At 42.7% G+C, this 13720-nt stretch overlaps 1 protein-coding gene across 2 annotated transcripts in view; it reads left to right on the top strand.

Annotated features, from left to right (window-relative positions):
- wdr35 (WD repeat domain 35) overlaps positions 1-13720 on the top strand; it is a 42071-nt gene that overhangs the window by 628 nt on the left and 27723 nt on the right. For both annotated transcript variants that reach the window (XM_037538635.1, XM_017685506.2), the window contains exons 2-11: positions 1622-1739; positions 2092-2163; positions 2555-2647; positions 3461-3589; positions 4787-4920; positions 6027-6192; positions 6883-7028; positions 8351-8476; positions 11642-11827; positions 13533-13565. In XM_037538635.1, coding sequence (XP_037394532.1) covers positions 1622-1739; positions 2092-2163; positions 2555-2647; positions 3461-3589; positions 4787-4920; positions 6027-6192; positions 6883-7028; positions 8351-8476; positions 11642-11827; positions 13533-13565 — 1203 coding nt within the window. The remainder of the gene's footprint in view (positions 1-1621; positions 1740-2091; positions 2164-2554; positions 2648-3460; positions 3590-4786; positions 4921-6026; positions 6193-6882; positions 7029-8350; positions 8477-11641; positions 11828-13532; positions 13566-13720) is intronic.

Raw genomic sequence — 13720 nt, 5'->3', positions numbered from 1 at the left:
CTTTGCAGAACCATATGTTACAGCACACTTTCTCCGTCAATCTGAAGAACCGTTTCACCATGGAAGCGTGCGATTTGTTTTGTATAGAACCCGTGGAACCATCTTTTTAGTGTGCACAACCATGCTTACATGGTTCTTCAGATTGTTGAAGAGTGTGTTGTATACGGTTCTATGTAGCTAGCACCAGAAAGTTCTTCTGTTGTTGCGATGTCAAGTATGTAACAATAGAAGAACCCCATTTTGGTGCTATATAGAACCATATACAGCACATTTTCCATCAGTCTGAAGAACCATTTAAGCATGAAGAAGCATATAGAACTCATGGCTCTAAGTAGAACCAGTGCATTTATCCAAGAACCCTTGAAGAGCTATCTTTTAGTTTGTGTAACCATGCTCACATGGTTCTTTGCATGGTGAAATGGTTCTTCAGATTGATGAAGAATGTGTTGTATGCGGTTCTATGTATCTAGCACCAAAAAGCAAAGGCAGAACCCCATTTTGGTGCTATATAGAAGCATATACAACACATTTTCCATCAATCTGAAGAACCCGTTCGTCATGCAAAGAACCACTTAAGCATGAAAAAGTTCTATTTAGAACTCATGGCTCTAAATACAACCAGTGCAAATGGTTAAATTAAATACAAATCCAAGAACCCTAGAAGAGGTATTGTAGTGGGGCAGTCGTGGGCTGGAGGTCAGGGATCGGGCCCTGTGACCGGAAGGTTGCCGGTTCGATCCCCAGGGCCGACAGTACGTGACTGAGGTGTCCTTGAGCAAGACACCTAACCCCCAACTGCTCCCTGGGCGCCGTGGATAGGGCTGCCCACCGCTCTGGGCAAGTGTGCTTACTGCCCCCTAGTGTGTGTGTGTTCACTAGTGTGTATGTGGTGTTTCACTTTACGGATGGGTTAAATGCGGAGGTGAAATTTCCCCGGTTGTGGGATCAAAAAGTGATATCACTTATCACTTAAGAGCCCTGTTCTTCAGTGGTCAGGACCCCATGGACCCTCACAGAGCAGGTACTATTTGGGTGGTGGGTCATTCTCAGCACTGCAGTAACACTGATGTGGTGGTGGTGTGTTAGTGTGTGTTGTGCTGGTGCGAGTGGATCAGACACAGCAGTGCTGCTGGAGCTTTTAAACACTGTGTCCACTCACTGTCCACTCTATTAGACACTCTCCTACCTTGTTGGTCCACCTTGTAGATGTAAAGTCAGAGACGACAGCTCATCTGCTGCTGCACAGTTTGTGCTGGTCATCCTCTAGTCCTTCATCAATGGTCACAGGATGCTGCCCACAGGACGCTGTCGGCTGGATATTTTTGGTTGGTGGACTATTCTCAGTCCAGCAGCAACGCTGAGGTGTTTAAAAGCTCCAGCAGCACTGCTGTGTCTGATCCACTCATACCAGCACAACACACACTACCAAACCACCACCACCACTTCAGTGTTACTGCAGTGCTGAGAATGACCCACCACCCTAATAGTACCTGCTCTGTGAGGGTCCACGGGGGTCCTGACCACTGAAGAACAGGGTAACAGAGTATCAGAGAAACAGATGGACTACAGTCTGTATGGGCATGAATGGTCATATATTTTTTGTTTTTTTTTTTGTCTCCAGATTGCCATTCCAAACAGCATCCGGCTGAAATGTGTTTCCTGGAACAAAAATCAGGGGTTCATTGCGTGTGGAGGGGACGAGGGTCTCCTGAAGGTCCTGAAGTTAGAAACCCAAACAGGTGACGAAGGTTTTCTAAGAGTTAGCACCTTAATGTCTCTGCATGCACTGGAGTTGCTGGACTGCTCCTCATTATAAAAGCATGTTATGTAATATTATTTATGTAGTAATTGCTGGCATAGCCAGAGAAAAAGCCCTCTGTTGGCTTAGCAAACCTGGAATAAACCGTTTTATCTGGTGACACAATAGTAGCAGGAACAAGTTAGTACAGAGTAAAATATGTTTGCTTGTTTATTTATTTATTTACACATTAGAGCTGGTGAAATGGACCTACTGCATCACCATCTATTTGCACAATTTGTTAATCAAGCTGGAACAATCATTGCTGACCTCTTGACATTTCCGTATTCCAGATGATGCAAAGCTGAAAGGTCTTGCTGCTCCCAGTAACCTGTCCATGAATCAGACCCTTGAAGGACACAGCGGTAAGACAGCAATGCGCCCAGAAGCATTGACAATATAATGGGATGCTCCAGAGCAGCTGCACTGGGCCTCCATCCTCACTGCCAAGCGTGGGGTGTAAGGCCCCCAGCTTTGGGCTGTGAAGCAGTGGGACTGTGTTCTCTGGAGAGATGGAGCCCCATCCAGTACCTCTGGGATGAGTTGGAGTGATCCAGAACTGACCATCCAACGTCACTAATGCTCAATCAGATCCTCACAGCAGTGTTCCAACATCTACTTTAAAGCCTTCCCAGAAGAGTAGAGGCTGTTACTGCACCACAAACTACTCATTAATACCTTTATTTCAGAAGAATGAGCAGGTGTCTGCAAACCTTTGGACATAGCTTTGACTTTATTGTTTTGGATGCTCTGCAGGTGCTGTGCAGGTAGTAACATGGAACGAGCAGTACCAAAAACTCACCACCAGTGACCAGAACGGCCTCATTATAGTCTGGATGCTCTACAAGGGTGGGTGTGCTTTTTATGTCAAGACTACAATGAAGCAGTTTTTGGCCCAGTCCCATTTCTTATTTTTTTACCCCAACCTCTTGTTTTCGAGTGTCATCTTGAGCTACAGGGCAGTGGTTGAGATCTTCCCTCTGAAACGGGACCCTCAAATAAACAGAGCATCACCTCATTAACAGCTACTAGCGCCGCTCTGTAGGCGACCCTGCCCGTCTGCAGGGACAGCAGAGGAGGGGAAAGTTCAGCTCCTCACTGCTGGGCTTCAGTTACATTTAGGGATCATACGCCTTCAAAGAGGGGGCAGTTATTTATTATCACCCCCCCTAATTCTTCAGTGATATGAAGCTGAATTCGGAGATTCTCCAGATTCTCGTTTGAATTTTCAAGTTCTACCTTAAATGGAGCTGTAGCTCTGATGCCTGAGGTGCCAGAATGAAGGTGGAACGGGAAATTTAGCCAGCTGGCTGATGAGACATCAGCATACTAGCTATTTTTTATGCTTGTTATGAAGAAAAGGACCATAATCCACTGAAACAACATTAAACTAAGATAATATCATGGTTTTTGTAATTTTAACAGAGAAAATTCTCACGTTTGTGGCTTTCTTTGGTCTCTTGTGCTCTATCTCGCCTCTGTTTGTAGGGTCACGTACCCTAACACTTCACCCCTCCCCTGTATCTCAACAAGAATCGGGACACCCTACCCGCACAGAACGGAGGGGTGAAATGGGATTGGGCCTTAGTCTATGATGTACTGACCTGCCATTCGATCTTCATCGTATCTGTGCATGTGTTCTTCGTGCTGTGTGTTGAGCAGGTTCCTGGTACGAGGAGATGATTAATAACAGGAATAAATCGGTGGTGAGGAGTATGAGCTGGAATGCAGATGGAGAGAAGATCTGCATTGTGTATGAAGATGGTGCTGTTATTGTGGGATCAGTGGACGGTGAGTTTATTCTGTTATTTACAAGGTCTTATATCAATAATAGTAACAGCGATACTGATGATAAAGATAGAAAGTGTAATAATATAATAGACCTCATTAATAGAGCACCTGTCCTATAAGTAGCGGCTCAAAGTGCTTGACAATTTGTTCAACGAGGAGGGAAGACAAACAAATAGGAAGCAAATGGAAAAGGTTGTACTTACAAGATCTGCCTGAAGATCTAACTGGGTAAGTTTTTCAAGGAAGTGCCAAGAAGTGAACAAGACCAAGGCTCAATCCCATTTCACCCCGGCCCCTACCACTTAGCCCTAGTCCTCCGTTCTGCGCATTCACGTCTTGGGGCAGGGTGTCCCGATTCCTGTTGAGATAGAGGGGTAGGGCGAGGTGTTAGGACCCTCCAAGCAGAGGTTTTTCAGAGGCTCCATACAAAGTGATATGAGAAACAAAGAAAAACTGGCAAGACGACTGAACAAGAGACCAAAGAAACCCACAAATGTGAGGATTTTCTCCATTAAAAAATATGAAAATATGATAACCACTGTTTTTATCTTAGTTTAATGTTCTTTCAGTGTATTATGGTCCTTTTCTTCATAACAAGCATTAAAAATGTAGCTTGTAGCTGAATTTCCTGTTCCACCTTAAATAGTGCATTTGGTCCATTTAAGGTGGAACGGGAAATCGGACAAAAAGCTGGAGAATCTCCGACTTCAGCTTCATATCACTGAAGAATTAGGGGGGGTGATAATAAATAACTGCCCCCCTCTTTGAAGGCGTCTGATCCCTAAATGTAACTAAAGCCCAGCAGTGAGGAGCTGAACTTTCCCCTCCTCTGCTGTCCCTGCAGACGGGCAGGGTCGCCTACAGAGCGGCGCTAGTAGCTGATAATGAAGTGATGCTCTTTTATTAGAGGGAAGATCTCAACCACTGCCCTGTAGCTCAGGAACAAGGGACAAGGAGACACTCAGAAACAAGGAAAAGGGATAAAAATAAGAACTGGGATTGGAATCTTTGCTGATTTAGTCAATCTGCAAATGACTGAGAAACTGAGACGAGCTGTCTCAGTCCGTATCCTGTAGTCAGAGATCATATGCCAGTTCTTTCTTGTCTACATCTGTTAAATACATTCATTAAAATGCAGTTTACTTTTCCTGACTAATCCCTACTCGGCTGCCTATCTCTGATGCTGACCGGCTGTAGGGAACAGAATCTGGGGGAAGGAGCTGAAAGGGATCCAGCTGGCTCATGTGGCCTGGTCTCCAGACAGTAAGATCCTGCTCTTTGGAATGGCTAACGGAGAGATCCACATCTACGACAACCAGGGCAACTTCATCGTGAGTACATTTGCTTTCTAAGAACAGATCTTCTGGTTGTTTATAAGACTGTATGCTTTTTTAAATAAATCTTTAAGGTAACCAGACCAGAGGTCTTCAAATCTGGACATTGGGCCTCATTCACCAACTGTTCTTAAGAAGAAAATATTATGTTTTAAAACTTGCTGAGTCCTAATGAAAACTGCAGTTTTCATTCAGATTCTGTCATTTACCAGCGTTTTTGGACGTGGTGCTGGACCCTCACTACAGGAAACACTAATTCAGTCTAATTAAGACTAATATTAAGACTAATATAGTCATTTTAAACGTTTGCTCTCTAACCACTTCCACTCTGCCACTCTGATTTCTTACTGTTATTTTCTTATTGCCATTATTTTGTTTATTTATTATTGTTCATATTCTTATTTTAATTTGATTATTTAATTATAATTTTAGTCATTTTGGGCGGCACGGTGGCGTGGTGGGTAGCGCTGTCGCCTCACAGCAAGAAGGGCCTGGGTTCAATTCCCTGGCCGGGTGACCGGGGTCCTCTCTGTGTGGAGTCTGCATGTTCTCCCCGTGTCTGCGTGGGTTTCCTCCGGGTTCTCCGGTTTCCTCCCGCAGTCCAAAGACAATTGGACCTGCTAAACTGCCCCTGGGTGTGAGTGACTGTCTGTCTGTCTGCCCTGCGATGGACTGGCGAACTGTCCAGGGTGTATCAGTGTTCTCCAAGGTTAAATAAAGGTTGATCGATTGATTGATTGATTGATTGAATCTGGCACAAGGTTTTTCTTAAGACCTTTCTCAAGAATGAATTGAAGAAAAAACCTAGGAAGATGTTGGTGAATGAGGCCCATTGAATCCAGTTTCTGGTCCTGTATTTTGGAATCATTTGTAGACCTGTTTATAAAACTGGCTTCCTACCTGTGATTCCAAACTCCAGGACTGGAAACTGTGTCTGGAGACCTTTGCAGTTATGGTCTCTTCTCCTCTTCTGTTTTTCTCTTCTTCCTTCTTTTTTCTGCTTAATTTGCTGTAAAATGACTTGTTAGAATCTTTTGAATGGAATCCTGAAGACATGATGAGATCGAGACGTCGGTGTTTTGATGAGTGTTTCTTTCCTTCAGATGAAGATGACTTTGCATTGCCTGATGAATGTGACTGGCCCTCTCAGCATTGCGGGGATCCACTGGTACGCTGGAGCAGAAGGCTACATCGAGCCGGACTGCCCCTGCCTCGCTATCTGCTACGACAACGGCCGCTGCCAGGTCATGCGCTACGAGAGCGATGACAGTGAGTGACGTGAGAAGAACTGATATATAGAATTGTGTTTTCTTTTTCCATCGGATGTGCAGAACGTAAGAAATAAGGTTAGGTGAGTCGTTCCAAAAGTTAGTAGTAATAGTAAAAAGAGAAATAATGACAGTAATAATGTTTTGTTTATATAGTTTTTCTGAGCCAAAACTGCAATGACATATAAATAATATAATAATATAGATAATATAAAACAAGAACAATAAAAAGTCAAATTAAATACAATTAAAAAAAGAGGTGACGTAAAATAGTCACTGAGTGCGTTTACACGCACTTTAATCCGATAACTGCAGAAAATCTGATTTTGTCAGTAATCCGATCGTCACGTTTACAAGTACTTGAATAATCAGATAATAATATAATAATTAATGATTATTCATAATTAATGGGGAAACCTGAGTCAGACAGTAAGCAGATTTCTGCTTAACCAGCAGTAAACTCACAGAAGAAGACGTGGTGTGTCTGTCTGTCTGTCTGTCTGTCTGTCTGTCTGTCTGTCTGTCTGTCTGTCTGTCTACCCACCTTCCTTTGATCGATCTTTACCCTTTTTTTCCAATTTGAGTAATTGCATAACTGCAGAAATCCACTACTAACGCACTCACTATTGTGAGGAAAACAAGCAAGTAGATGCATGGAGGATTTTTTTTTCTTTATTCTGTCTGTGTGCAGATCCGGTGGTAATCGAGACGGGTGTGAATGTTGCCAGTATACAGTGGAACCACTGCGGGAGCGTTCTTGCTATAGCAGGATCTCTCAGGAGCGCCACAGGCGATAAAGACCTCAATGTTTTAAACTTCTACACACCGTTCGGGGAGGTGAGGACTTCGGAATGTGTATGAAATAGCCATGACTTGTATATGGACCATTCAGTATAGAAATAAATTTCCCTGAGCTAAAGCCTGCACTTTGACGTCATCAGCATTACTTCATTCATATGTACACTAGGCAGGTACATTTTTAAGCCAGGTCTCCTCATTCACATGATGCTGCCAAGCTGGGAGTCCAGTGTTTGTTTTCTCTGAGACCCTTGACTCTCCAGCGCATCTTTTCAAACTGTCACTAATGCAGCTCAGCACGCCTGGAGAAGGACACTAACTGCTAATTCTGTGACGTCAGCAAACAGATGCCTGCGTTGGCGAGCATCACACTGAGTGATGGGAGTAGAGAGAGGGCTGACCTGCCCACCCAGAGAGAGAGAGAGAGACAGAGAGGGAGGACAGTTGTGCTCTCTTAGACTCCCAGCCATGGAGAACATACACCTTCTCAAACATATACTATGTCACTGCTGTTGGAAGAAAACCTCATATCTCTGTTTTTGTCGTTTTTCAGCTTTTGACATATTTTCAAATGCCTGTTGTGCTTTACAGTGTGCATAAATTTCATGAAAAGTGGACCAAAATAAACAGCCCGAAATGGCTTGGCCAAAAATTTCCGGTTCCATTGACCTACATTACAACTAAAGTAGGTTTTTCCCTTCTGCTGTACAGTTTTCATTTTGGAGATACGAGGTTTTCTTGTGATATGAATACCCCAATGAGGAAAATATTCCTCAGAATAAACAAAAACACACAGTTTAATTTTGTTTATACAGTGAAACCAGCATAAAAAGTCATCTGTACTCAACCATTTGGTTGAATTAGTGATTTATTTATGATATTTATGATTTAACACACACTGCGATGGACTGGCGACCTGTCCAGGCCTTTCACCCAATGACCGGTGGGATAGGCTCCAGCACCCCCTCGTGACCCTGAGGGAGAAGCAGCTTTGAAAATGTGTGTGTGTGTGTGTGTGTGTGTGTGTGATTTAACACACCACCAGTTTACCTACTGAGTGATATCTTAGTTTAAACTATACAAATTGATCATCTTTTTCTTTAAAGTATTTCCATAATCAACTTTGTTTAGATGTGGTTGCTTGGCTGGATGTTTAGTGCGATGTGTCGCTATATTTTCTGAGCTTCTGCATCACATGTTGAGTAAAACAGTCTGAAAATGACTGATAATACCCAGTGTAGTTCCAGTAGGAAGGCTGCCAGGCTGGTCCCTGATTTGCAGTGTATACACACATACAGATGATGTTGCACTGACGAGAATATGATACATTCTTCTTAATTTTTCTCTGCTCTTGTGTCCAGCACCTCCGCACCCTGAAGGTTCCTGGTAAACAGATTACTGCTGTTTCATGGGAGGGTGGAGGACTGAGGATTGGCCTAGCTGTCGATTCCTTCATTTACTTCGCCAACATCAGACCTGATTACAAGGTAATATCCAAAGCTCCTCTAGAGAAGTAGTCACGCCAGGCTGGTCAAGAAAGTGTGAGGGGAATTTGGCTTAAATGTGAGTGGGAGCATAGACTTATTGGGGTGGGAACAAACTGAGTTTTCTACATACCTACTTCAGCGCAGCACTTGAGGAGGCAGAGACGGAGGATCGGCGTGGGCACACTTGTCAAAGTGATCTGCCCAATGTAAGCTAGAGAGTGAGACCTTTCAGCCTTGCTAGCTTACAACAAGGGTCACTTGAGTCTAACTCAATGGCCAATATTAAAACTTAAAAACATGCCGCCAAACTTCCTGAAGCTGTGGGATGTGCTCATACTGTTACTTTTAAAAATAGACTGAAAATGTATCTGTACAGCTGTGCCTTTCGCTTCCGTCAGCACTTAGTTCTGCACTTTACTGAAGAAGCAGTGTTTAGCAACTATGCTGCTGTTAAAGGTGTTGACAAAGAGCGTTAGAAGAGCCACGAACACCAGACACTTTTAAATTCAGGCCTAAAACCGTCCCATTTGCGCAGCTTTCAGCATAAACATAAACACTGTTGGTTCTACTGCACTTCTCTTCTGTAACGGCACATTATTACCCTAATTACATTTTTTTATTAGGCTTTTAATGATCATAATTTAATTAGATTTTTATTTTACTGATCCCTTTCAAATCTGTTGTCTTAATCATGTTTTAATTTCTGTTCTCTTTTACTTACTTTTTAGCATTGACTGCATGGTGATTTCATCATATGCAGTACATAATATAATTAAAAGATTCAAAAAATCTCTTTAAGCAAGGGACAAGGCCAAAACCAGAATTGCCAATCAAATTTAAACAGGACCCAGAAATGCTGCAACCTTCTCTGGGCCTGAGCTCACTCAAAATGGACCGAGGGGAAGTGGAAAAGTGTGCTGTGGTCTGCCGAAAGAAATTCTTGGTTTTTTTTTTTTTTCGGAAATCATGGACACTTTGTTCTCCAGGCTAAAGACCATCAGCTCACAGTTCAAAACCCAGCATCTGTCATGGTATGGGAGTGCATTAGTGCACATGGCATGGGCGACGTGCTCATCTGTGAAGGCTCCATTAATGCTGAACGATATATACGTGTTTTGGCAACATCTGCTGCCGTCCAGACGACGTCTTTTTCAGGGAAGGCCTTGATTATTTCAGCAAGACAGTGACAAACCATATTCAGACATATTCTGCATATATTAAAACAGCATTGTGCCAGATTATAAGAGTTCGGGTGCTAAACTGACCTGCCTGCAGTCCAGATCCCAGTCACCACTGAAATTATATGGTACTTTAAGAAACGAGAAATATGACAGATGAGACCTCGAACTGATGGGCAGCTGAAATCTTGTGTTAAGCAAGAATGGGAAAATATTTAACTTTCAAAACTACAGCAGTGTTTCCTCAGTTCCCAAACGCTTACAGAGTGCTGTTAAAAGAAGAGGTGATGAAACTCAACAGGCCCCCGTCCCAACTTTTTTGGAACGTGTTGCTGCCATCAAATTCAAAATAGGCCTATATTTTTAAAAAAACTATAACATTTCTCATTTTCAACATTCGATTTGTTGTCTCTGTACTATTTTCAGTTAACTAAGGGGTTTTAATGATTTGCACATCATTGCATTTTGTTTTCGTTCACATTTTGCATGGCGTCCCAACTTTTTTGGAAATGGGGCTGTACATATATTCACCACAGTCCAGTTCTTCTCTAGTTCGGTTACTTAATTCAGGCATTTCTGTGACCTCTTCCTTGGCCGAGTGAATGGCTCTGTATACATTCTGGATGTTTTTCTTGAGGCTTGGCAGCACCAATGACTCTAGCTGTGTGGAAATGCTCATAAGCAGATTGAGACGTAGTTGAAAAGGAAGTACGATAAGGTCTTTATCTCACTAATCGCAATACATTAGTGCCATTCTCTGGTCTAGGACCCACTAAGCTTTTATACCAAGAATCTGAACGCAACGTGAAGGAAGTTTAATCATCAGAAGTATTTTAGCCAGTGTGCAAATCCAGAGAGAAGCTCTTTGTTTTAGTCCACTGTAGGGCCGTCACTAGTGATTCTTATTACTATATTGATTATATTAGTGTTTATTTGGCTTAAATAACAACAACAACAACAACAACAACAACAATAATAAATCGACTATTTAGACTTGGAAAAGCAAAAATGGGCTGAATAATTACAAACCATGGCGAGACTTTTAAAGGCTAAGAAGGCTTTACTGGAGAAACATAAACTAGAAAGTTTTTTACACAGCAGGTCTTTTAAAGTGTAAAAGTCTTGAATCACAAAATTGCTGCGCAGTGATTTTTCCTTCATCTGATGGTCACATTCCGTCTGTTCCCATGAGGATTTGTGAAAGCGCTTGGGATTTTAAAGAGGTTTTAACTCTGTAGTCCCCATGGCACATATGCCGTGAAACCCTCTATTTACATTTAGTGCAGAAACAAGGTCATAATGTTATGCCTGATCTGTGTAGCTATTAAGTGATAGAAGCTCATACCTCAGTATTAATTCAGTTTTTTTTTCGAGCACATGTTTCAGGCGTAGTCTGAGATGCCGTATATCCAAAAGTATCCAGCAGCCCTTCTAACGAGTGAACTCAGCTACTTTCAGGTGCGCACATTGTTGATACAGATGTTCAGTTGTGCACAACTTATATGATCTCTGACCAACAGAATGAGATGCTGTGGAGCAGCTACACATGAGGTCACCAAGCGTGGGCTAGAGGGGTATAAAGCCCCCCAGCACTGGGCTGTGCAGCAGTGGTACTGTGTTCTCTGGAGCGATGGAGCTCCATCCAATACCTTGGGGATAAGTTGGAGTGATCCAGAACTGACCACCCAACATCAGTACCTGACCAGAATTATACTCAATCAAATCCTCACAGCAGTGTTCCAACATGTAGCGTAACGCGTTCTCAGAAGAGTCGAGGCTGTTACTGAACAAACTCCCTATTAATACCCTTCATTTCAGAAGACATGATGATGCTAAGCCTGTTTAGAACAGCTGTTGATTCGAATGTCATTGAACTGCACTGTGCACATAATTGTGGGCTGATTTCTCCAGTTGTACCAGCTGTTTATTATTATCATTGTTTTAAATGAAATAAACTTTGTCCTCCTCTCTTTTTCTCTCTTTATAGTGGGGTTACTGTTCGAATACAGTGGTGTATGCGTACACCCGACCCGAGAGGATGGAGTACAGTGTGGTCTTCTGGGACACAAAAAACAACGAGAAGTTTGTGAAGTATGTGAAGAGCCTGATGTCGGTCACCACATGCGGAGACTTCTGCATCCTGGCCACCAAAGCCGATGACTCCCACCCACAGGTGCGCATACATCTCCTGTTCTGCTGACGTTCTGCCAGAGGTCATCACAACTGGTTCATTAGAAGTTGAACACAGAACTAAATTATATCGTCTAAAAGGTTACGAGGTTTGGACTCTGGAAAACGATATGTGAACTAGCAACACACTTTTTTATGTGATCTGCTTTAACAAACTTTCTGTCAAATTGCTTAAATACATGTTAATAGTAAAACATTGGTGTGTCCACTTAAGGACACTCTGTCTATGTTGACATGCATGCAGTAGCCAAACTGAGGTTTTAGTCTAAGAAGCTAGAACAACGCAGGATGTTTATAAGAGCTGTGCAGAAGACCAGCCCATGGGTGGTCCTGTTTACATGCACAGCAGCAGGGTCTCCCTTTATAACAGTAAATGCCCCCTTAAGATCCTCAGATCTTCCTCGTATGAATTTCCCACGGACAAATATCTAATTTAAGATTAGATTAAGAGACCCTTATTAGTGCTGCAACAGGGAAATTTCACCTCCGCATTTGACCCACCTGTGTAGTGAAACACCACATACACGCTAGTGACCCCCATGGACCCTCACAGAGCAGGTACTATTTGGGTGGTGGGTCATTCTCAGCACTGCAGTAACACTGACGTGGTGGTGGTGTGTTAGTGTCCACTCTATTAGACACTCCTATCTTGTCGGTCCACCTTGTAGATGTAAAGTCAGAGACGACAGCTCATCTGCTGCTGCACAGTTTGTGTTGGTCGTCCTCTAGTCCTTCATCAGTGGTCACAGGATGCTGCCCACAGGACGCTGCCCACAGGACGCTATGTCCTGGTTTGGTTTTGTGTTTGGTTTGGTGTTTAAAAACTCCAGCAGCACTGCTGTGTCTGATCCACTCACACCAGCACAACACACACTAACACAACCACCACTGCAGTGCTGAGAATGATCCACCACCCAAATAGTACCTGCTCTGTGAGGGTCCCTGGGGGTCCTGACCACTGAAGAACAGGGTAACAGAGTATCAGAGAAACAGATGGACTACAGTCTGTAACTGTAGAACTACAGAGTGCAGCAATACAGTAAGTGGAGCTGATAAAGTGGACAATGAACGGATGCCTGATCAGTGTATACTAAACAAAATTATACTTAAGTGTACTTGGTGTTTATCTACAAATATACAGAAAAGTTTAAGTATATTCAAATAAAGTATCTAAAGTAACAAGGTGGCTTGGTGGCACATGGGGTAGATCCTGCAGCAAGAAGGACCTGGGTTTGATTCCCCGACCGGGTAATTTTTGTGTAGAGTTTGCATGTTTTTCCGTATCTGGGTTTCTTTTCATAGTCCAAACACATTCAATCAGCCCAGGGATTTTTATGCACAAGTTTACTTGTGGTATACTTCAGAGTATACATTTATAAACTAAAAGTGGGCCAATTTAGTCCCAAAAGTGCTGAAATACAAGTATACTATTAGTACAGTGATATAGGTGTACTTACTACATAAAGTATACTTGGGCTTGAACTTAAGTTTAATTTATGTTTTTATGTATTTTTGTAAGGGATATGATATGATATGATATGATATGATGAACATGAAGTCAAAGGTATAAACAGTTAAATGTAAACTGTGAAGTTAAAATGGTAAATTGTTGTAGATGTTTTTGAATAATGATGTGTTAGTAAACTATTCTCATATTTCTTCTCCTATTGATCGGGCTTCACTCTCAGGAGGATGCAGACCCGGAGGCTGGAGCAGCAACGGTAAGAACACACCAGCTTTCATGCCTTTGTCTGTCAATGTAACGCATGCTGGCATTAACACACAGTCAGAAGGTTAAGGGTCAGAAGGTTGGGCCTCCTTTTACCACAAAGTGAGAAAGCAGATCAACCAGCTCAGCTCGGACCGCGGTAGAGAC

Source organism: Pygocentrus nattereri, chromosome 5, assembly GCF_015220715.1.
Source record: "Pygocentrus nattereri isolate fPygNat1 chromosome 5, fPygNat1.pri, whole genome shotgun sequence".
Taxonomy (NCBI): domain Eukaryota; kingdom Metazoa; phylum Chordata; class Actinopteri; order Characiformes; family Serrasalmidae; genus Pygocentrus; species Pygocentrus nattereri.
This window is presented reverse-complemented; position numbering and strand designations above follow the sequence as displayed.